Source organism: Acanthopagrus latus, chromosome 12 (genome assembly GCF_904848185.1).
Source record: "Acanthopagrus latus isolate v.2019 chromosome 12, fAcaLat1.1, whole genome shotgun sequence".
In the NCBI taxonomy this organism is placed as follows: Eukaryota; Metazoa; Chordata; class Actinopteri; order Spariformes; family Sparidae; genus Acanthopagrus; species Acanthopagrus latus.
The window spans coordinates 14220471-14245565 of record NC_051050.1 but is presented as its reverse complement, the minus strand read 5'-3'; the positions used below and the strand labels follow the sequence as shown (position 1 = coordinate 14245565).

The 25095-nt window shown below is 43.7% G+C and overlaps 1 protein-coding gene across 2 annotated transcripts; it reads left to right on the top strand.

The window, feature by feature from the left end:
- Positions 1-1692: 1692 nt before the first annotated feature.
- LOC119029410 (protein FAM222A) lies at positions 1693-25095 on the top strand. Of its 2 annotated transcripts, none has more exons than XM_037116203.1 (3): positions 1693-2245; positions 12827-12992; positions 22983-25095. In XM_037116203.1, the coding sequence occupies exons 2-3, from the start codon at positions 12863-12865 to the stop codon at positions 24368-24370; spliced, it is 1518 nt and encodes a 505-aa protein (XP_036972098.1). In that variant the 5' UTR covers positions 1693-2245; positions 12827-12862; the 3' UTR covers positions 24371-25095. The 2 variants fall into 2 exon arrangements, with proteins under 2 accessions (XP_036972098.1, XP_036972097.1); XM_037116202.1 differs by having other exon boundaries at positions 1694-2245; positions 12824-12992.

Genomic DNA, 25095 nt, shown 5'->3' with positions numbered 1-25095 from the left:
ACCATCACTTGTTAGCTGGAGAAATGTGTTAGTGTTATCGAGTGTTAAGTGCAGCATCACGGTGTGTTAAACATTGGCAAATGGGTGCACAAAGTCTGATTCGGCTTTTGCGGATCAAAAATGCTTTAAAAAAGAAAGATGAAAATGTCTGTCGGGTTATGTTTCCACGAGGATGTGAGTGGTTTTCGATCTTATCATCCAACTTTCAGCAAGGGGCAAACAAGGTTATTTCCCAAAATGCATCCTGGCATTGGAGCTCATCGGATATTTTCACAGCAGACAGGTCATAGGAGAAGCAACGCTGTTACTTACAACATTAACGCTGCTGTGAAAATGGCCTGCAGACAAATCGTGACATGCTCTTTTCCTGCCACATTTCTGACCTGAGAGACAGGAATCATACTATAATTGCTCTCTGTTTGCTGTCAGGCCGCATTAGTCCTGAAACGATAATTTGCATCCGAGAGGTTTTCCTGTTCATTTTTGAATGTGGTGTTTTGTCTGTGAAGCTGTCGCCTGAAGGGTTAAACCTGTACTTTCCACAGGCTCAACAAGCTCCAGTAGAAAACAAAACAGGGAGGCTACAGTGTGTCGTCTATGATCTTTGTTGACTCTGTCAGATAGGGGCTGAGTCAATGTGTGTGGCCACGTTTAGGTAGTTCCTGGTTGTGTTGGCCTGCGTTCTATTACGAGACGTGGCCATGGAGTCAACAGTTGGGGGGGGCCACACATCTGCTGAAAACACTCAAATGTTAAAACTCATTTCCTTTTGTATATATATAATATTCATCCCCCTATTTTCGTCCAACTTCCTCAGACCATGTTGATCCTCATGCCTGCATTTTTTTATTTCAACCACACACCTGGGACGTTTTGTGACTATCTTGCATGGGTGTGATGCTGTCATGCCGACATAATTTGTTCAGACAAACAGCAAAGTCCTGAAGTACTGAAAACTACTTCTGTGGTGGTTTCTGCTACAACAGATGTCTCCACACCCACATTTTGCCATGATGACACAGACTCACAACTAGTGCCAACAGTTAGCTGATTAGTTTGGTGGTATGGCTGCGGATACTTCTGTATCTTTTGACAGAGGGCAGCAGGGTGAGCAGACTGTGGCTTGGGGTGAGTGTCGCCTTCTAGTGTCCTTTGTGCTCTGTACAGACATCTCACTTCACAGATGTCTCTGATGCTCTGTAGATGGACACCACTGATGTTCTGGGCGGTTTGTAGAGCCTTCCTGTCCTGGGCCGTGCACGAACCACGTCAGTCTGTGATCTTTTCACAGATCTTTTTTTTGCTCCTCTGTTAACGTTTGAATCTGGTTGTGGAATTTAGGCTTCTGTTTCTGTAGGACGTAGAGCCTTTTCTGTGCTTTTTTGATCCAGGGTGGTGATGTGTGATGACAAGACTGGCTCTCAGTGATCATAATTCCAGGGAATTTAACTGTCCACCTGCCCCACCTCCTCTGTGCTGGTGTGTGTGCTTGTGTCTCCTTGAAACTGAACATTTTCTAAGAAAGTAGTTTTAATAATTTTACTCCTTCCATCATTGCTCCAAATCCACTTCACACTTTCTCCCTTTCATGTGATGCAGTCGCCTCCACTTAGGCTCCTGCTGCACACCGGATCCTCACTAATTTACGCACTTCTGATTGGCTGATATCTAGAAAGCACATCTCCCGTGCAGACTGCCGTCTACGTGCGGAGCCAGGAGCCAAGGCAGACCAGAAACTTGCATTTGTTTTGGTCACTCCATGAGTCCTTCTTCTCCTTTAAATCTCTCCGCGAAACAGCAACGTGCTTACTTTGACGGGTTTGGCATCACGGCAGCGGCCGCCTTCTCTTTCATGCGATTGGCCGAGCCGTGGGAATATTCAAATACCGCCTTGATTGATTGGCCCACAGCCGGTTTCAACAGTGCAGGGGGACTCATTTCCATTCCGACATCACTCTCTCCGTGGCACACACCGCTGGGTCGGCTGCCGAGATGAGATACAAGCGGCCCCACGGACAAGACAATCGGTGAAATAATCTTCTGCAGGAGTGTTGAGTGTGTCGCGGATGCGCAGTTAACGGAGCCGGCTCCATCCATGGATATATCTCCGGAGGATTCCAGAGCGCAACGAGATATCAGCCGCGAGATTGCTTTTGCAGAGGGAAATACGCCTTCCGAGCAGGAGAACAACCAATCAGCCGTGGCGAACCAAAGATAAACAAGCCTTATGATAAGCCAAAACTCTGTAAGACATTTCTCATGTTTCCTAAATCCATCCTGATGTGTGCTGGACGCCGCTGTGTGGGCTCATGGAGCATGTTTCTCAGCGCAGGAGAAGTCTGTTTGTTAAATTGCCCCCTTTTTCAAATGATACCTGTGTAATTATATGACAAAAAAACGTGAGGGGTAAAAAAAAAAAAAAAAAAAAAAAAATATATAAATATATATATATATATATATATATATATATATATATATATATATATATATATATATATATATATATATATATATATATATAAGGGTTGTAAAGATGCTTAATTGCATGATGTCAAGATCCCTTGCATTGATTTGAGGTCGACAGCGCTAAAGTGGTGAAAGATGCCCGGTGCGCACTAATGGATAGGAGCGTCTCGCCCCTCACTATAGATCACTGTCCTGCTATTGGCTAATGTGTATTTATATGAGCCGAATCCAGCTGTGGGGTGCGAGATTTATATTCAGCGTGTGGAATAATTAATGTGATGTGAGTTATTCCCTGAAACGGGTTTTAAGCGTAAAATATAGTAAAAAGTAGACCTAGTTTGTTTTTTTCTTTTGTGTATATATATCAAAAAAGTCAAAAAACATTTGTAGTTTCCAGATGTTTGTTTGTTTTTTTATTTCTCTCTTTAAACTGCTCGGATGTTGCTCACCCTCTCGTGACATCTTTGATGGAGTGGTGGCTGTGCGCGCAGTGAGAGGCGCTTCACATGTCAGCATCTCAGAGGATGCAGGAAGTGCTTTGAAGTGTATTATCGGTCATTGCATTCAGGGCCGCCTATGAAGGTTTCCATTTCTATTGTCTGGGAGCCGGAGGTGGGATCATCGCACCTCACTGCACCGGTGGCAGCCGAGGTTGAAGGTTAGCCGCAGCAGAGGGGCCTATAGATTATTGGCCAGGTGTGAAATTCTACCCTGCATGCTTTTCTCTGCCTGTGCCAGATCCTTTATTACCCAGAGAGATGGGATGTCACTGCTTTCCCACCAGAGGCAGGGAAGGGAAGGGATGGGATGGGATGTGGGGGGAGAGAGGCAGCAATTTGGTGTTTTATTGTCCTAAGTCTCCTTTTCTGGCTGATTTCTAGCACAAATGTCAAACCCCCACATCCATGATTTATTTGCAGTCTGAGGCATGTGACTATCAGGAATAAGCTGATCTCATTATGAATTCCTGTAAATATAAATCATGGCGTCATGGCCTTTTTAGATTTACCACAGCATCCTAATAAAATGTAGTGCCACGTGCCCCCCCACACACACACACTTTTTCATTGTGAAGTAAAGCGGTTGGCTTCATACGTTCTCAAATCTTCAGTTTGACCACTTTTGAGTGTTCAGCGCACGTTTTTTTCTTGACTCCAAACACAGGTTGCTTAATGACATATTTATGTCTCAGTTATTTGCTTCGAATGTGCCTGAACTTGTTTGAGAGGCTCGTAAACTGCACGGTGTTATGAGCAGTCAATGTGCAGGTATCCCATGGGGGTTTCCCTGTGATCTCGCATCACACCTCCAGCAGTAATTCCAGCTCCGTGAAGAGAAGGGATTTGTCATTTGGCTGCCTGCTTTCCCTTTTGCTTTTCTCAGGAGCGAAGCTGAGCTCTGATTTATTGTGAAGTTTCCCCAGGCTCGCTCAATCTCCATGCCTACCGAATTACTGAATGGAGGAAACGGCTCACCACGAGAGTGACCTTTTCTCGGATGGCTATTACCCAGGCCAGCGCAAGGACTGATTAAGGTCATGTCGTTTTTTTTCTGCCATGTCATCCACAGCTCCACATCCAAGCTTTTTAAGTGGACGGTAGGATTTATAGTCAGGGGAGAGAAAGATTAAATGATGTGAAATGGGACTGGACAATGTATCGACGTTGTATCCTATCAGTCTGACTGATACTCTGTTTTTGGGCCTGATGGGGAGTAAAAGATTTTTTTAAAAAAGATTGTAAACGATTATAAAGGTGCAGATTAATATATTACTTCATTTAATTCACAGCACACACAACTATAGATTGAGATAACCTTACAAAATATGCACCAGAGCACTGAAACAGTCAACTTCGCTGTGAATTTTTGATTATTATAGATTACTGCAGGCGACTTTTTCTGCATTGTATTTGATTTAAAAACATATTCGTATCAGCATGTATCAGTACACCAATACCAGTTCATTTATGATAGGCCAATGTCAGCCGATGATATCCAATATATCAGTCGGGCTCTAGAGAGCACTGGAGGAAATAATCTCCTTTTTGAAATTACCGATATTCATCACTATTCAGTGTAGACTGATTATCCAACATGGCCATTATTAGGGCTGATATTCAGCATTTTCCGATTATCAGTATCTGTAATTTTTCTGCAGGATAGGCAATTGGATTTTTCTTTGTAGTTCCGTCTTCACCAATAGCTGATTGGTATCACGTCACAGTTAATAGCCTATAAACACTAAATAATCTGAATCTGCGAATTACTTAGTAGTTAAATGTATCAAATACATGTAGAAAAAAAAGACAGTATAAGGAGTAGGAAAAAGAGAAAAACTCAAAGTACCTCAAACCGTGAGTAAATTGTACTCAGGTTTAGTTCGTTACTGGTTGTTTTTGACACAAAGATTTTCATTTCTACTCTGAATGAAAATCGTTCCCAAATGTCAGTTTTCGGTCTCTTTGATTTAGAATAATCGGTATCGTTCCTGAAAAAGCCACATCGGGCGACCCGCTGATCAATATAATACCATCATTATAAAGGTATTCCATTTTGTCCTTGCACTATATATACTCTCCGGCTTCTAGGAATAATGTCAGTGGCTTGGTTGCGTAGCAGTTTCTCTCGTGCTCCCTTTGCAGTCACCTTTCTATCTGCTAAGAGATGTCATGTGTAATTACAGACAGCCTGCTATCTTCTGAAATCTGTCTAATTGGTCTTTTCGTTCTAACAGGATGAAGGGGGGGGGGGGTGAAGACGGGGGTTAAGGGTGGAAGGTTAAGGACTGGGCCTCCGAGGTCATTGGGGAGGGGGGACGGCCAGGGGTTACTGGGTGCTCCCGTAAGCTTTGTTTTGTCTACACGATGGGTTTCAGTCATTACTTCGAATTAATGATCAGGACTGCCAAATTGCGATTGATGCATCTTTATTTGCCCTGAATAGAAAAGGCAGCGAGATGAAGACATTTTTAGTTGGTCCAGAGATCAAAGACCTTCTTTTTTCCTCCCAGATCATTTTGATGTTTCATGGTAGAGAGCGTATCATTAGGTTATCTCCCACATTAGAGCCATACGGGCAGCATGTTCTCTCCAGTTTCTAATGAGTTTTATGTTTGCTTGAAGATTTTTAATGGCATGAAGGAATCAGTGACCCCTTAACAGTGTAACAGTCAAGTAAACAGCCAGAGGACGGAGGGAATGGAGGGGGTGGGGGGGCTGTGAGGAGCGTTTTCGCAACATAAAGGCATCTTTCTCCTATAATTTTTCTTCTGTGGTTCGAACAGTTACAGGGGCACGGGAGATGTAAAAATGATTCCGCCCATGCCCGAGCTGACAGATGTCAACATTTAGATTCATATCATAGTCTGATTCTTTTGAAAAAGGGAACTTTATCTTTCCACAAAACCTTCGGCCCGCTCTTTCACCATCTGTTATCTTTGAAGTCAAGGTTTTGTAAAGGCTGGACAGCAAACCCGTAGCTCTTTGACAGCGCGTCTCGGTGTGCACACTGGGATAAGGATAAGATAAGGCTCTGTTTACCCTCTAATGCTACCTTGGCATTGGCCAGACTTTACCCCATGCTGTGAATTTTCTTTTACCTTGGCACCATCTGTGAGCAAGGGCAGATTTGGGTCAGTCCAAGGCTTTTGACTCCCCATACCGAGGCTGTTCTCCAAGATAAGACTTAATTGTGCAGCTTTGGATTTGCCTCTAAATTTGTCCTCAGCAATCTGTAGACATAGTCAGAAATGCCATCTTTCCGAGAAAAAAAACAAAAAGCAAATCCACGTTCGAGCCTCTCGTCTCCCGTGACACCATAAACGTGATGTTGTGGTGCTGATCTTCACGACGTGCATCCTCACCAGCCTGCTGTAGAGCATTTTGCAAATAACTGGGCAGAGGAAAACTGCCAGATATTCAACAATTGCTCCACCCATGCTGTTTATAAAGACTGACTCACAGTTGTGGCCAATATCAACTTCAAGAGTAAATGATTAATTGTTTGTCAAGACTTTAAACCTCGCAGACAAATACCCATTGGCTGCTGCTGCGGCTGTAGTTAATGCAGCAAGCTCTGATCCCAAAGAGGGTTGGACTGTCATTCATCTCAGTTTGTTGTGCAGTGTTAGCGTTGAATTCCATTCACTCAATTAATGTTATTGCTTGAGAATATGTAAATGAACGCGATGCCCAGTTTTTCATTGTTGTTTATTGCAGCAGTCGATCAAACGAAAAAAACTAGCTGCCAGTAATTTTGGCAATCGGTTAATCTTTAAAGTCCTTTTTATCTTCGATATAACAGTTTGCTGCTTTTCTTTGTCGTGTATGATGGTACATGAAGAGACTTTGGGTTTTGGACTGTTGGTTGGCCTAAAGAAGCAATCTGTACCGTTGCTTTGGGCTCATAGAAATTTCATTTTTCACTATATTTTGACACTTCATAGACTAGTTAATTGACTGATTAATTAATGAGAAGGTGCTAATTTCCGCCTAGCGATTCCAAGTGGTGTTATTGTTGTGGTGTTTTCCTCAGAGTAGCAACTACGAACAGGACAGGACAGTTTTTCTATTCATTTAGTCTATGATGGAAACTTTAAAGCCGATACGAATGTTGTTCTAAACGCTTGAAGTGTCGTTACCCTGTAGCCGTTACATTGTGTAATCAGCACTTGCATTTACATTCACGTCAAAGCAAAAAGTCTATTGCGGGATCAAAATATCATGAAATATTCAAATACGCTAACAGAGATATACCACGTTGGACACTGCATATATAAATACATTTAAATGTTTGTTACCCTTTGCACATTATATGTGTCTTCGCAGTAATGAGGAAATATGTGTGAGATAGTTGAGTCCGTCAAAGATTCTCGTTGGATGTTGATTTGCAATTGGTGACGTGATTTTTAGCAATGTCAGCTGGATTGAAACACAACTGTCTTGTGGTACCAGAGAAACTGAAATGATTTCTTTCCCCCCTACAGACACACAGCCATTAACGCTGTATGATTTCACACCCAGCTGAATAGACATCTGTCTGAATATTGCCCAGCGATCATATTTACATAAATTTTGTGCTTGCGCCTGAATTGTATAGGAAACGCTTTTTTAACACTGTTGTAATACCTTTTTACAGGAGCTAATCTCAATAGAAATGAGGCTCATTGTTATCAGCCCCGGGCCTCGAGTGTTCTCGCGGTGCAGAGCGGAGTGGCTCCGGGTTGTTTGGTTATCCTGTATGTGAACCTTTGTGTCCTCTTTTTTTTCCTTTCTCTACAGAGAAGGAGAAGAGAGAAATCTGGGTCTCTTATATGCGGCTCTGATACCAATTATGCAAACTATTATAGAATTTAACCAGGCCAGCTCTTATCGGCTAATCCAGAAGTAATAGATTCTATTAAAAATGTATGAGGGGGTTGGGTGTGTGTGTGTGTGTGGCTGGCTGTATAGAGATGGATCCAGCAGCTGCAGCATCACTTCTGTCCGTACATCAGACTTCTTGTCTGGTCTCCGTTACTTAGACAGGTTCCTGCAGCACCCACTACCTTGGAGATGGTGTAAAAGCCATATGTGATATACAATTAATTACAAACTAAGTGGATCGTAATTCATGGGCCGTGTCGTGTTCACTCGAAAGAGGAGCTCTGCTTTCCCTCCCCTCTAATGACCGGTTGCTCTTTGTTAATCATTCATTTCTTCCTGAATTAACCTGCTTTCTTTCCTTCTTTTTTTTTTTTTTTTTATTTGTGCTTTTGTGCTCTCTCCATTCCGCTCGCCTGCAGTTTTCTGAGTGGAAGTGGAAGGAAAAACATTACCATAGCACTCACATGCTAATCCACCCGGAGAGTGAAAAGGGTGCTCGTCCTAAACCTTTTTCATTATCATCTAATTATTAACTGAGGATTCTAAGAACTGCTAACAGCTGAGATGGCTCTGGGAGGGAGGGGTGTGTGTGTGTGTGTCCATGTGTGTGCAGAGCCAGGGTGTGTTTTTTGTTTTTTTGTTTTTTTTTCTCTCTCTCTGTGTTTCATGTTTGTTGAGAGGAAGGCTCTTTTTGCAATTTGCTTCTATCTTGGGTCTGACCCCTTGATGCTGCACAGAGTCATAAAAGACTGCAGAAGGTCAGGCAGATGCTCTTGTCTGAGTCCCTGTATAATTTAAGACTCTTTCCTGCTTTGATGGATATTTCTTTTGCTGCCCGCTTTGTTACAACTAAACGGTTTGGATTTTCTGTGAACGCAGTCGTGTGTTTTCTGGGCGACTGTGCATGGCGAGCTTTATCGTCCCAAGAAATATGATCCACGTAGCCCAGATCTGCCTGTTAAACTGAAGCAGCCATTATAAAGTCCCTCCATCACTGCCCTCACGGCTCCTCCGTTGACCTCATCCTATCAGGTTCCTTGTCCCGATCCCTGGACAAAACGACATTGCAGTCCGTGACGAGGGACAGGGGCTTGAAAAATAGATTTATTTGGCAAGACATTCTTATCAGAAAACCATGGGGGGGGGGGGCAGTTTGATGGGCTGCAAAAGCACAAGGCCTCTATCTCTCTGGCAGGCCCTCTATGGTCCACATCATGCTGCTTATCAGCTGCGTTGGATGTCGCCTCAGAGTGGCGAGGATTAGACGTCCTCACACCTTAAACGCTGCGCTCTTTTTTTCTTATTATGTCCTCAAATTCATGAACTTGTATGACATGGAGAATGTAGGCTGTGGAGAGTGTGAGGCAAACGGACCTGTCGGTGCAGTGTTTTTCGACAATAATGTACACGTGTGCTTCCTGGCTGTGTGATTTTTTTTTTTTCTTTTCTTTTTTTTTAAATGGTCATGTCGCCATTGTACGATGGAGCTTGTCATCACTCATCAGACAGCATGTGTGCCAATGCTTTTAGCTTTGCAGCGACAGTGACGATTTTGCTCATAAAAGGGTGTAAATGATGTCTTTTTAAGTCAAATTTGCATCTTAGGGCTACCAGAGACTAAATGTGTCAGCCCATTTTATGTCTTTTTGTACATTTTAAAACGTCCCCATCTACTTCCATTGTTCGGGCGAAGGCTGCAACACTGTTTTGCTGTGCGGCTGTGGCTCAAAGGTAGAGCCAGTGTCTTGTTATCGGAAGGTCGCTGGTTCGATTCCTCTCGTTTTGCATGTCAGAGTGTCCTTGGGCAAGATACTGAACCCCAAACTGCTCCTGACGATCTGGTCAGCACCTTGCGTGGCAGCCACCGCCATCAGTGTGTGCGTGTATGAATTACTGTAAGTCACTCACTGGGCAAAAGCGTCTGATGAATGTAAATGAGAATGAGTGAAGCTCCAGAAATGTTTGGCCGACTACCAAACTTCTCCTGACTTTCCATCAGCATGTTTTTGGGTTGAATTGTTCCTTTGAAGTCCTAGAGATCTAAATAATTGTCTTTGGTAGTCATTTAGAGCGTTTCTGATCTCGGTTTCTGTGAATTTTTTTTTTTTTTTTCATTTTGGGGTGAACTTCTCCTTCAATGACGAAGATCCTTGACCTTGTTTGTGAAGATTGAGAAGTAAGCTGCGTACTGCCACTAATAATTAACTCTGCAGCAGTCATGTGCCTAATTTCTGCATTATTCCAGCCATTTAGAGAGCCTGCGACGCCTTGACAAGAGGAAGAAAGTCCAAGACATCAAACTTTTCTGTCGTGCAAAACATTCTATGGTGGGCTGGAGAATTGATATTGCTTGAGAACTCAGCCCAGATAGTATCTTGCATTCTGGGATCCCTTTGATCTTGTGTCTCTCTTCCCTTCCCTTTTTTTTCAGGGTAATTCCACTCAAGAGCGAGAAGGCAATTTTAAGCTCAAGTTTTCATAAAATCTCGTAAAATTTAAAATTTAGATAGCGAGATGAAAGAAGCCATCATTACTTGCACTTTATGCATCATGTCTAGCTCCCCTCTTTCTGCTTTCAGCAAAACTTTTCTTGCTTAAAGCCACTGCTGGCCTCTCTTTGAATTATTATGCCTTTTTCCTTGATGTATTTTATTCCAACTGCAAATTATGGCAGTAATGGAAGGTATTCCAATTCATGTCTCATTTTCTGCCAGTGAAGGGATTTCCCCGGAGATACCTTTTTTCTCCCTCTTGTGTTCCTTCCCCGTTTTTCGGCACCTCCCCTCTTGACAAATGTGTGGTAATGGGAAGGGTTGTTGTGAAAATTGCCATTATTTTTAAAATGGAATCTGACCATGCTGAGGCTTTTAGCTCTTCACACGTGTGTGTGCTCAGATGAGACGGGTTGCGCTGAGCGGTTTGAAGTGGGCTTGTCACCGAGGGACAGATGTTGAGCGGAGGAGGGGAGCGCGTACACGAAAAAAGGGAAGAGTGAAGGAATCTTTCTTTTTTTTTTTTTTTTTTCTCCTTTCTTCACTCATTGGCACCTGAGTAAAATGAAAGCCAGTCCGTCTCTTCTTCTCTTTTGAGGCGAAGGTAATCATGTTTCTGCAGCTCGTCACTGAACACTCTGTTCTGTGGTTGACTCGCTTTAGCTGCCCTCTGGACCCTGAGGGAGAAATGAAAGCAAAAAATCCAAAAGAACCTTAAAACCTTAAAAAGAAAAAGAGCCAGCCTGACAACTGTATGCTGGAGGCTTATATTAGCCTCGTTGGGAGCTGCCGTATTGAAATGAAAGTGGTGTTTCTATCCATTTGTGATAACTGGATTGATTAACTATTAATAACCTGTACGTCTGTGATTTATTTTTGCTTATATTGCAGTTTGTCGACAACGATACCTGGCTCACGTACAGTGAGAAGTACTTTACGGTAGCCCTGTTTGTGTTTTTTCAGTTTTCGCAGTGCTAGCATTTTAGATCTGGGGACTCTTTCAGATAATCAAAGAGAATGTCATATGCGATTATCAGTGAAATATGCCCTCAGAGCCTGGCTCTGTCTTCACAATGATTGCTTCAATCAGCACAGCTGTGGCGAAGCGCCTTGTTTTTCAGACGCAGCCTCTCATTTCCTCTGACAATACTTAACTCTGCAAACAGCAGCCTATTTTCGGGAGTGAGTTGCTTTTGGCTTTCTCCGCTGATCAATACAGCCATAAATTTACAGAAGAATAAACGCAGGTCTCGGGGATGGTTACAAATTGAAACACACAGCCCCGAGGCTACCGGAGGGGCCTTGTAAATGATCGGCGCGATTGCAGCCGACAGAACAAGGTTGATAACAGGAAAGAGCCATCATAACAACTCAGAAGAAGGAGGAGTTGGAGTCGTCATTAAGTGATATTACTTTTTGAATGCACAATTTTCGGCGGTTCAAAGTGGAGCCTCCTGAATTTTAATATGGTAAAAGGACCCATGTGGGTGCAGAGTTTTAGATATGTACGCTACTGAAGCAACGTGGAGAAGATCTTTTTGAAAGAGAAGAGCCTCCTGTGGGGTTTGAGTGCTCTCCACTGGCGAGCTTGCAGTTTTCTTCCAACATCAAACTCATGTTTGAAGCAAGAGTTTGAATGTATTACATATAATATGGCTTCCCCAACCTTACAGTTGGGATCCACTGTCTTTCCAGTGAGCTGAGATGGGGCTGCAAATAATGATTATTTTCTCAGTTATGTAATCTGTTGATTATATGATTGTTTTGTCTATAAGATGTCAAAAAGGTGGGAAATGTAGATCAAGTCCAGGACGACGCACCTAAATGTGTTGTTTTGTCCACAACCCCAAAGATATTCAGTTTACTGTCGTGAAGGACACAGTTAAGAAGCTGGATCAGATACTTCTTTAAAAATAAAACATATCTATTATCAAAATAGTTGGCAATTTATGTAATAGTTGACAGTGAATCCTTGAAATTGTGTCACCATGCAAATGTCTTTAATAACAAATAACACGTGCAGACAGAAATGATGGGGGATCAGTTCATCTCTAGTGAAGTTAAAGGTTTTTGAACCACAAAAAGGTGCCTCCTCTTGATCTGGGTCTTTCAGTTTGGTGCAGACTGAACCATCAAACAAATTTTGGGTCGATTGCTATGAAGTCTGGTGCTGACATTCATGGTCCCAAGAGGATGAACCCCACTGACTGTCGATCTTCTGACTTTACCCTCGGTGCCACCACAAAGTCGACATCAACTGTTTTGTTCCCCATGAAAAACCTAAAAATTCAAATGTATTGTTGATGACTCTATGCTTCGAAAACTGACATTATCATCCTGTGTTCTAATAGCTAAAGCTGAACTTGGCTAACATGTTTAGAATCAACATGTTAGCAGAGTTGTAGCCTGGCTGTAGACTCGTTGTCTTGTTTAATTAGCATTCTTTTGGCGTATTAAAGTTAAAACCTGTTTTTTGTTGTTTTGTTTTTTTCATTATTCTAGCAGGTCTACCCCGGCTGTGTGCAGCCCTAGTGAACTATCATGCTGGCCTGCATCCAGAGGCGGCAGAATCTCTCGTCGCAGCGCCTGGCCTGCACGCCCAAAAGCCTCGATGTTCCACCGCCACCATTACTGCTGTCAGTGCCACCGCTGCAGCCGTGCACCCACAAAGGTGAGTTTGATGCCGCACAGGTGAGAGGACAGCCAGCGAGTATGATTGTCTCATTGTATCAAGTATTGAAATCCAGGTAGTTTCGAGGTAGAGAATTCCGGTCATGTTCCTATGTGACTTCTTAATCAGTCGTATTGAGCTTGACCTTGCTGCCTGCAGGTGCACGTAAAGATCATGCGCGGTTTTAGCGGTGTGCTCAGATTTCAGCTGAATTCAGATAATGGCCCTCCTGATGATGATGATGCCGGTTAATTGGGCTACTAATCAGTGTGCTCCTGCAGTGCAAATGCGCGCAGGTCAAAGTGGACTCTGGAATTACAGAGTTAATCAGCTTTCTCATAATGATGTTCACATTTTGAGCAGAAAGTGCTCCATGTCTGTGTTGCTTGACCTTCATCTTGACTGATTATACTGCATTCATGGAAAGGTTGAGTAGGAGTCTTTGGGACTAACCTGGACTGACACTCATGATTAGATTCCTTTCAGTTAATTGATTGAATGTGACGTTTGCAGATTTAGTTCTCGGCGCGACGCAGCCTTCTTTTTATGTAGGTTACTCTGCATCCGTATTATTCGTGCGGCAAAGTCTTTCTCTTCCGGGACAGTCTACACTCACATAATGAGATCCTAGTGCCACAAATGAAGTTATTCTGCTGTGGTTTCTTTTTTTACGATTGCTTTAAAAATGTGCTGATGCCTTGTATTTCCTTGCTGGGTCTGGTTTGAAGTAATATTGAAGATCTATAACTGCTTACAGTTTAATGTTTCAGCTGGGTGTGTGTTGCAGGCCTGTGAATAAAACCTTGAAACATCTTAAATTATTTGGTCCTGCAGAGATGTTGTAGTTTTCTTTTGGAAGAGATGATTCTGTTATTGTTTTGAGCCTGTTGTATATTTAAAGGAGACATATTCTGCTCGTTTTCATGCTCATAACTTTATTTTGGGTTACTGCTACAGTATGTTTACATGCTTTAATGCTCACAAAACAAATCAATTTTCACATACTTTTCCAGTGCTGCAGCTCTGTATTCCACCTCAGTCTGAAACGCTCTGTTTTAACTCCCCCCCCCACTCATGAATAACTCTGCTCTGATTGGACAGCTCACACACGCCAGACCGAGCATTGCTAACAACAACAGAGCAGTAGTGCTGAACCAATTCTTACGCGTCGAACAAGCCGCTAGCAGAAATTATGCAAATTCATGACATGATGACTCAGTGTGATGTCACATAGTCACGGAACTAAAAGCGAGACTACTGACGAGGCGTTTCAGGAGCAGGGTTTTTTGTGGGAGAGAGGAGCTTCTGTTGTTGCGGACTTTGACCATCTTTACTTTCAAGACCTTAGACGATTATAAAACAGAAGGAGAGGGGAAAATGAAAGAGGACAGCAGGTCTCCTTTTAATGTTTTAATTTTTGATGGAAGGACGGCTGTCATGCTGCTGAAGCTAGCAGGGATCTTTGTAAATGGAATGAAGAATTTCCTGGGGTAGAATAACCGCAATTTGGCTATCAGTGGTAGCTTAGCTTATATGACACATGTGCACCTTTGTGCGCAGAGCAGGCCAGTGGTCAGGATTATCTTATCTGACTGATCGTGTTGCCAGTTCATTTGTATGAGCCCATGCACTCTCATAAAGGGTACCTTTGTTCATTCACCATGAAATGTACTACCATGCAAAGTCTAGAGTATGTATTACATAGTAAAAAATACATAAAGTATAGAGGGCTGAACATTCTTCTCAGATTTGTCCCTGTAGTGATTCGGTGGCAGGTTAACCTAACACCTGCACATACAAGCAGGTGTTTCCACTTATTTGGGATAATTGGACCTCTTCTCACATTGAGGGGTTTTTTTTTCTTCCCGGGGGGGTTGCTAAAAAGTTTCCTTGATGTGACAGGTGCAACGAGACTGAAGAGGGAGTTGTCAGTCTGGTGCAGCGTATAAATACCTGCACAGTCCTTAGACGAGGTTCAATCAGCCAAATTAAGTGAGAACACCTGTGCGCCGGTGTGACTGGCTGTGCAGTTAATAGACTAAAAGCATGGGAGCGTGGATGGTGTTTTGCATGATTATTTCTCCCTTGCAGCCAACTGTACTCCTGTTTTAAATTGCTGATAAAATCTCCCCCTTAAGCCCTCATCTCCCATCTTTCTCCCTCTTTGTCTTTTTGGCTATTAAATATTAATTGGGAATCAATGGTGCACTTGTCTGCTAAACGCCGGAACAGAAGGGCCTAGTTTGCCTCAGGCAGAACCAGGGGTGCGTTTCTCATCCTGTTTACCTGCAGGGCCTTTTTCTTCTACTACCCCCCGAGTTTCATGCACTGCGACTGTGCGTAGTGCAGCACCCTCCAGCTCCAGCCTGACATTTCAAGCACCACCACAGGGAATAGACTGCTGATGGGAGCTCAGTCTGTGTGGCCCAGGCAGGCTTCTTCATTAAATGAGTCGTTGTTGGATTGAGTTAAATGGGGGACCGCCTTTAGTCGCTGGCTGCTGCGCTTTTGAAAGCCCTTTCCATTTTTAGCTATCAATAAATGGAAGGCACAGGACATGAAAGCTCTCAGCGGCACAAACCCCCATGTGGAAGATTTCTGAGCGTTAGGAATTATGTGACGAGAGCGAATGAGAGCTGTTTTTCTTCTCAGCTATCTCTGCCTGAAAGCAGGGAGGCTGGAAATGCTTTTTCCCACGCTGCCGGCCGGCGCTCGGGTCGGCTTTGAGTGGGGAAACTTTGCCCAAGCTGGGCCAAGCGGCACAGAAACAAATGAGGAGTGACACTGGTGCAAAGGAGTACTCGCCGGAGCCTCTTCAAGCACACATAACTAAGTGTTCAACCCCGAGGTTGCCCTGTTCTGTGAGCACCCTTCATGTAGAGATTACTGACATGGAAAGAGGGAGGCTTGTGAAAATGGGGTGAATGAATGTCTGTTTTTGTGTGCGTGTGTGTGTGTTTGCGGACGAAGGTAGTGGAGAAAGAGTCGAGTGTGAGTGAGATTTAAGAGCGTATGTTCTGGTGTCAGCTACTTTTTCCACTTCACCCATCTCTATCGAATGTTCTGCTGGGTTGAATAAACCACACAGAGGCATTAACTTATTTTAATCCTAGAGGAGATAAAATATTTATGCCACCTCCTATAAGTCCACTGACATAAGGAGAAGCTGCTGATACTGCATCTAACTAGTGAAGTGTATGAAACCTATATTAATTAATATTTGTGGTTTACCTTGAGTCAAATGACCCCAATGTGAAAGAGGTCATTCAGTGACAAACCTGACGAGTTAGCATTCAATTCTAAGCATTGTAGCTGCAATAGGTAGCCATTATTTTTAGCAAGCAGCCTCCATACAACATGTTACCTGCCCAGCACCAACTAGCTGCAACAAAAAATTAGGAAACACTACTAGCTTAATGTCAAACATTTAGCAAGCTAACATAGCATACCCAGATATTTGCTAGTTAGCTTTGCTAATATGTTCATTGTAGAATTGCGAAGTGGAGGTGGTTCAGGGATTGTTACCTTTCCAAAATAATGTCAATGTTGCTTAACAATGAAACATGGATAACGTAATGTGATTGGAGTATACAGTACAGGTTTATACTATGACCACTGGTTTGAATTATTTCAACTTTTTTCTGATAAATCTGTGTCCGTTCGCTTGGCATGGCACAGAGTTATAAGCAAGATGTCAAGATGCCAAACCACAGTGGTAGCAAATTAAGAGAGGGTTTTTTTTTTTTTTTTGCCAAATTCATCCAAAATTTTACTCCTAGACCACTTTTGACACATCCCAAGCTTTGAAACTGAAATTTGATTGAAAGCACTCCCTCACTGCTGAATGTAAGTTTCATATACATGTATGGGTAATGCCAAATGAATTAACATAACTTATTGTTTTATTTTTCACCATGTGGCCTGAGTCGTGAGGGAGAACCTCGCAGCTCGGTGTTGCTGCCACGTCTCTAACCGGCAGATAGTCAATTGCAGAGGCTCGCCTCAAAGAGATGAATGCAGTCAGGGCCAATTAATTACATGGTTCTAATGACCGGGCTTATTGGGCCAACTGGGTGCATAGAGGAGGTTGTCATGGCAACAGAGACATAGGTTTTAAATGCATTGTGAATGTGCCGAGCTTGTGGTTAATAAGGTGGTTCAGGGTATTTAATATATCAGGATTATTGAACAAGTGTTGATACGTGCTGAGGAGCGCTGCTCTGTCATTAACCGCCGGTTCCTGTGTTCCTGCTGTGGATTTGAGGCTGGTAAACATGTTATCTCACAAAAAAAGTGCTCAGGATAAGTCTCCAGCATATCAAAGGCCTGTGGGATTTCTGCCCGGCGGTTCTGCCAACTTGTGTGGATATTAGTAGAGGAATAATTTATGAATTTATAGTTTTATCTCGTGGGGGAATCGAGGGCAGTGGTCATTCTAATGGTTTCCTTATGTTGGCCCTCTGGGTATGTGATGGTTGGAAGCCGCAATGAGCTTTTTTCCAACTGCCGCTTTCAGCCCTGCCCCTGGGGCTTGTTTTGCCCATAAATTACTGATTAACTCAAACTGCTCCAAAACAATGAGGTCTGCGCTCTAATCTGGGGAGGGGGAATGGCTTCAAGTGTGACCACGGGAAAAAGATTAGCCCGTTTTTTAAAGCAGCAGAAAAGCATTGAGTGGGATTGTATGGGGGTGGAATCGGGGGTTATGGACGGCCCTATATACCACAGGATGATAAACACCCAATGTTTCATCCCTCCAGAATGTACTTATGCTAATATTTAATAATTAATCCTTTAAGTCACTAAATGCACACATGATAAATCAGGCCTAGTGGTGATTGACTTTATAATTGCCCCACCACCACCGTCACCCCCAACTGTTTCCCCTGCATGGAAAGAGGAAATCAGGATTAGGTGTTTCCTGTGAAAGTGTGCCAGTTTCGCTCAGCGTGGTGCCACAACAGTCGAGCAGCACGTTTAATGTTCGGCGCTCCTTCCAACCGAGCGAACATTGAAGCCTGACTAGCGGGGCCGTTAAATCTTTCAATCCAGGGCCACGGATGCATCGCACATCAGCGCCATTATGCTGATTTTAGAGGAGAAAGATAAACACAAACAAGCTTTTTTTTTTTTTTTTTTTTTTTCAATCCCACGTAACCCGCCTCAATCATGCCCGCCTAAAAGCAAGTGAGGCGGCGGGGTTGTTGAGGGTCAGAGAATTAAAACATTTGTAAGCACTACGTGATGCCCTCAGCCAAGGTTGCTTTGGAAAAGTGGCTGATGTTATTTTTCTGTGCTGTTTTTTTTTTTTTCCGCCCCTGCTCTCCGTCAGGGCTGAAGAGTGAAACAGCGTGCAGTCTGCAGGTTCAGGGTGATTAAGTGCTTAAGGTCAGACCGCTAATTATCTCTGTGCCATTCCTTACCTGACAACACACAGCTTCCATTTCCCCCCGTTGTCATGTGAACAGCCTCATATTTGTTTTCATGCCCCTTTTTATTCTACACCGCTGAATTTCTTTTTTTTTGGGGGGGGTTATGTGACTGACTGCAGTGACTCTCGGCGATGAAAGACGGGAAAGCGTGTCAAGAAGAAATGTGTAGTTGACGATCTGAAGGAGAGAACAGATGACTTGTTCACGTCTTCTGTTCATTTTTGTTACACATGTAAAGGAAATCGACGTCTGCCAGCTGCGAGAGTCCAGCTGAATTGTGTTTCATTCACACTTTGCTGTTTCGAGAGTTTTACTCCTTCAGGACAATTAAAATCAAACAAAGATTAAAGAGAAATAGTGCAAAAAAGACATAATAAAGAAAACAGACTGTATTTGGAAAGACCTAGAAACATTTCTATCTTGTTAATCATCTCGCACCACTTCAGATTTATCTTGTGACCTTGGGTGGTTTCTCTTGGCCTTTGTGCTTATTATGCACTGAAGATAAAACATTCATTAATGCAAACCTACTCGAAGAACAAACATGAATAATCTCATCTCCTAGAGGCAAACATTAAAGGAATGGTGCATTTCTCCAGCTAAAAAGTATACGGCTCTTTTGTAACGGACATTTTTTATCTGCGAGGTAAAAAGTATTTACTAATTTACTGGCTCATAAATTTTTGTGCCGCAGCTCGAAAGGCCTGGGATTTAAAAAAGGAGCCAAGTAGCAGACTGAATATAATTATTGTAGCCTAATAATAAGTAAGAAGGTTAAAGGAGAAAAGCTGGCTTCAATTGTACATTTTTTCCTTGTTTGTGTGCTTGTTTTTCAGGATAAAGGCCAACGTGAGCTGGGAGAGATTGATGCACATGCTTTGAAATGCTCCAGCTGCTTTAAAAAAAAAAAAGAAAGAAAGAAAGAAAGAAAAATGGCAAAATGCACAGCAGAAGCATTCCAGCTCAAACTTGTCTCTATTTTGGAGGGTGCAAATAACCTCTTCGGTCACCTGCAGTGAACCACAGAAGCGATACTTTATGCACATTGTCAATTATCACTTTCAGTAGCATGCATGGGCCCACATGTTGAGAGTTTGGGTGAGACGGCAGCCTCGACACAGTGTGTTCCTGCCTTCTTGGCACCTTCCGAGGGAAACTTCAGCTCTCATAGTGCCAGATTGTAATTAATGAACCACACATTTTGAGGTGCTGTTTGACTTGGGTGTGTTTTTTTTTTTTTTTTGCTGGAAGGCTGGAAGAAAATGAGCCAGTATTGTTTAAAAATGACTTTTAATTGCCGCTACCACATGTTTCGAGAAAAGCCACTGTTGACTGGTAAACATGATGTGCTGTGTTTTCAGTTTACTGTCATCTAACGCCACTGATTGACATTAAAGGAACAGTAACATTCAAATTTAAGATGGCATCTCTGGGCTTCCAGAGACTTGGATTACACTGGACAAGCTGTATGGAGCCATTCTATTTTTTAGAGTTATTGATTTATTTGACATTTTCAGGTAGTCCCCATCTGCTTCAGTTGTTCAGGAGAATGCTGCAATCTGAAACTCGAGAAATTGTCTGCAGACTAAAAAGCTTTCCATCAGCCTGGGAGATAATGACTGGATCTTCACTTTTTGGAGTGAATCATTCTTTTTAAAGTCGCCTAGATTGGGGGGAAAAAGTGCATCTGATTGTGATTAAGAGCTGTTTTAAAGGGGCATTTTGTTGTTTTTTGGTCCCTAGAACACTGTTTGAAGCTAGAAAGGTGGCAGGGTCCGCCATGTATAAACAAAGCATAAGAGGTTTAAAATTGTGGTGTCCTTTTAAGGTCGGTTTCTTTATTCATAAAAACATTTAAATATCAGACAGTGATGCACCTTTTAATGCTGCTGCGTTTCTGCTCTCAGTTTTAACTCCATTACCCAAAATGATCCTGACATCCAGCGGTTGTCAGGATCATGACAACCGCTGGATGTCAAAATGATCCCCCCATCACTTTTTTTTTTTTATGCATATGTCACACAGTCGCCGACCACGCATGATAAATATGTGAATTCGGAGTGGGGAAGGCCTATTTGCTAATGAGGTTTTCCATAGTGCCACATTATGGCAGCCTCAGTGGGAAGTGCAGCTGTGTTGTGTCTCCACGGCTCTGACAGGGCTGTAATCTCTGGACTAACAATATCAGACACCCTGTGAAGACGTGTTAGCATTCAGTGTGTTTGAAGTGTTTGTGGAGCGACGAGCCGGTCGCAGCGTGCAGGGCTCTGACGCTGACATTTTTACCGAGCGGCGACTGACTCAAATTGCTCGTTTCACCAAATTATCTATCATTGGTGGCTGAGCAACGTCGTCCGAGGGAGAAAATAGACAAGTTTTGTGCACCGCTGACATGAGGATTTATTATATTTTTAAACATGTCATCTTTTTCTGTCGCCTGAGCCCCTTTCAGGTGGATGTGAACCCCCTCCTCTTACCATTTTACGGTCATGAATATTCAGCTTCTAGCTAAAGGCCAGATATCGTTATGGCAGATGGGGTCTGGTTTTGTTTTTCCTTTCCTGTTACCTCTTTCTCCACAAGAAGGATTATGGGAAACCGGAGAAGAGGGAGCACACATCTCGGTGTTGTATACAGTTTAAACACCTCTCCAACAGCCCAGATGTCACGGTTTTCTATAGCAGCGCTGCTCTGTGATACATAATAAGCAGTGTTTTGCTTTGTTGTATTTCTCTGTAGAATTCATTCATGCTCCTGGCACCATGGTGCGCCGTTCTCTCTGCTCCGCTGGGAGATTGCTGGATGGATTGAACACTCCACCTTACCTCTTTTCCTCCATTTTAAACACCCAATTTATTTCTTTCATGAGATGGATCTTGTAGATTGAATCATTTTCACAGTCGGGAGGCTCACTGTAGGCCCTGAAATGAAATGAACTCCCAAATCAATTTCAAATGGGAACAACAAGTGAGCTCTCCCCTGCATAGCTGGAATTGGTTTTGTTATTGAAAATGAAATGAGGTGTTTTGTTTTTATTTTTCGTCCTTTTTTTTTTTTTTCTTTTATTGCAGATTACAGCCTTGTTCTTTCGCCTGCTATGACTTCCGACTCAAAGCCTGATCTAGGTTAATTTCGGCGCCTTTTTCTTTTTATGCCAGGATTTCCATAAAAGTGTCACTCTGAAAGGTGGCGGTAATTTCTACCAGGTGATTTATTGTTTTTAAACGGGGGCGCCTTTTCCACCTTTCCTTTTGTTGCTGGGAGTTAAGTAGCCATGAAATCGCCTGAATAATAGCGTTTAAATCCAATCTTAGTTTGTCCCGTCAGCTTTCCTGCACACAATTCAATCGGCGGCGCTCAGTGTTTGCTCTCTTCCAATCTGCATCAACTTTTTCTTGACAGTTTAGGCTCCGCGGTTTTACAGTAGAATCCGTTCAGGTCCATAAAAGCATAAAGTGGAACAAATATTCATAGGGCTGGAACTGGTGGTGCTTGAATGACTGTAAGGTTAGTGAGAAAACAACCAGAAATAGCTGGGAAGAATGTCAGTTTTTGGGGGGGAAATCAGTAATTTCTCACTGAAGATCATTTAAATAACAGTGCTTATGCTAACGTAGTATGTCCTAATCAGGGATCTTTTCTTTTCCGTCAGTGCTTTACAAATGTTCTTGTGCATGTAAAAGATCTTGAAAGTTAAAATGTCAAAAGTCCACACCAACAGAAGCTCCTCTCTCCTACAGAAAACACTGCTCCTGAAATGCCTCATCAATAGTCCTGCCTTTAAAGGGGCACTGCGTAGTTTTGGAAAATAAATTCAAATTTATAGCATTTATAGCTTTCAATATTCAACAATCAGGTCGCCAGAAGACTGTTCGAAGCAAGAACGGTGTCGGGGTCCGCCAAACATAAACAAAGCACCTTTAATTCTGTGTCTTTGTGACAACACTTTGCGTCACAGTGTCACATATTTGCATAATTTACACCTAGCTAGATAGTTGGGCATGTCTGGATTAATTTAGCACAGCTGCTCTGTTGTTGTCAGCAGTGCTGGCTGTGTGAGGTTCCTTAAAGGGAACAGCACTGGACAGTGTGAGGAAACGGGTGTGATTTTTGATTCTAGTTGTGACCCAAAATAAAACTATGAACCTGAAAATGAGCAGAATATGTCTTCTTTAACTCAAAAGCACCTTTTGAAATTGTTCACAGTTACTACAGTCAGCTTCCGCTTGGCTGCTCCGGCTTTGGTTTAACTGCTAAATGCCATTAAATTAATCTTGTTTGAGCCATTTCAGTAGAATTAGGTCCTCTGCCGTTGTTTGATTTCCCAGGGTAAGCTAATTTTGGGTTGAAATAAGTCTGAATTTATTTCATTAAGCACTGATCAAACAGCACTGGAGGTTTTTCCCTCCTTGAAATTAGTTTATGCGCCACGTTGATGTCTGCCATTATTCCCTAAAACAGGTTTGAGATGGTACCATGGTGACATAAAACACAAGAATCGAGGGCTCTCTTTGCTGCTTGCGGACTAATCGCTTGTTTCTGTCTGCCTCCTTCTCAGGCGAGCCAGCCTCCATGATTTCTCGGTACCCGTCTCCCGCAGAGTTGGATGCTTTTGCCCAGAAGAACGCCAACAGCCCGCTGTCCATCAAAATCTTTCCGTCTGACATCCGGGTGCCGCAACATAAACAGCTCAACAAAACGGTCAACGGCTTGGACACCACGGGCCCACGCTACAGCCCCTATTCGCACCCCTACTCAGGAGGCTACCAGGGTTTGCTGGCCGTCGTCAAAGCCTCTGAAGCGGTCAAAGGTGTGGTGAAGAACTCCGAGGGAAGGAGGACTAAACATGCAAACAGCCAGACTCCTGTGGCACCGTACAATAATCCCGTGAATAATGGCTACACAGTCAGACACGGGCACAAGGCCTATCATATAAGCTCATGTAAGCCCCCTGATGTTCCCATTGAGACACATTGTTCCAGCGGAGGGATGGCCTCTGGAGATCAGAGCCAGGCCCCCCAGTCTGAGCTGGCGGAGGTTCACAGCCTGATGAGGCAGATGAGCAGAGTTCCCCACAGCCAGGCCCTGCAGCTGGGGGGAGAGGCCCGAGCCAGCCCCTCTCTGCAGGCCGTGGCTGCCGTGGCACATCCAGACTCAGACTTTGTCCCGGGGGTGCCGCCCCACAGCAGTCTGGCATTCACGGGGGCAGTAATACCTACGCAGAGTGCAGACATAGCCAAAGCTGGGTACTTGGAGAAAGGAGACTACACAGTGTGGCGGCAGCAGCAGCATCAGCCCTATCAGCAGGGAGCAGTGAGGATGTACAGTGTGAGTAACGGCGCTCAGGGGCACAGAGCAGCAGAGGCTGGCCAGCCTCCTGAAACCTGCCTTCCGCTGAGCCGCTCCTCGCAGCTGACATATCGGCTGCATCCTGGCCAGGAACGGGTCGGCGGCTCCTCTCTAAACCGCGCCGCCATGCAGGGGGAGCTCCCCGTCGGACAGTACTTCGCTCCACTGTGGGACGCCGTCGTGGCCACCCCTCATAGCGACTGTTATACTTCTCAGGTGCTGGCAACGGGTACATGCGCAGCCAGGCCTAGGGACCTGGGGCTCTCTCATCCCCACCACCACCCAAACCGCCACCACCACCACCACCACCACCACCACCACCCACAGCAACACCAGCCACAGCTCCGCCCGCCTCTCCCTCCTCACGCCCAGGCCTACAGCACAGACCAAAACCTCTGCTGCGGGCTGTCCAGCTCTAGCCTGTGCCACGCTGCAGTACTCAGCAGCAGCCTGCAGTCTCTGGAGTGCCTCATCAGTGAGATCCACCCTCCCTGCATCAAAGAGCGCATGCTGGGCCGTGGGTACGAAGCCATGGGGATGCCTCAGCTGCTGGAGCACCACCAGCAAGCGCACATCCAGCTCCCCGTCTATAGATAAAGACGCGGCGCTGTGACACGGCGGGACGCTGATGTGACAGAACCTTTCTATAGACGACAGAGATGGAAGTGTGTCAGTTTAGACATCTGTGAGAACGAGACATGCCTTTTCAGTTTGTGCATGTGCCGTGTTTGTAGAAGGCTTTGTGTTGTAAGCCTGGAAAGGGGTAAACGATAATCACAACTAAAGATACAGGTTTGTCTTGTGGACTTTTCATGTTTTATTTTTATATCTTAAATGGCCATCAAATATGCCTGCTGTTCCTCGTCTAATACTGATGCTGAGCACCCAATCAGAATTTCCCCTCACCATTTGAACATGAACTGTATATTTTGCGGGAGATCGAAAAAACTTACTGAACTGAAAATAATCATTGGTACCCGACTAAAAACTTGAATCTGGGGAAGGATCGCTGGTTTTTGTGAATATAATGTATATTTTTACATAAAATGGCTTCTTATTTCGGAGGGAACGTTCCTTGATTATTATCTGAACTTCTGGTCGTTTGCTGCTTCGCTGTGGATTTAGTTTTTTTTGGCCACTGCAGCGCCCCAGCTTCTGCTACATGATGCAAATTTCCACAGCCACTGTAAGGGGGAAACATTTTGATAATTTGCATACAAATGTGAATAATATTTTTTTGTTATGTAACTTGAAGGAGCACTATGTAGTTCTGGAGAAGACATTCAAGCATGGAATATTAATATTTACAATATTAATGAAGC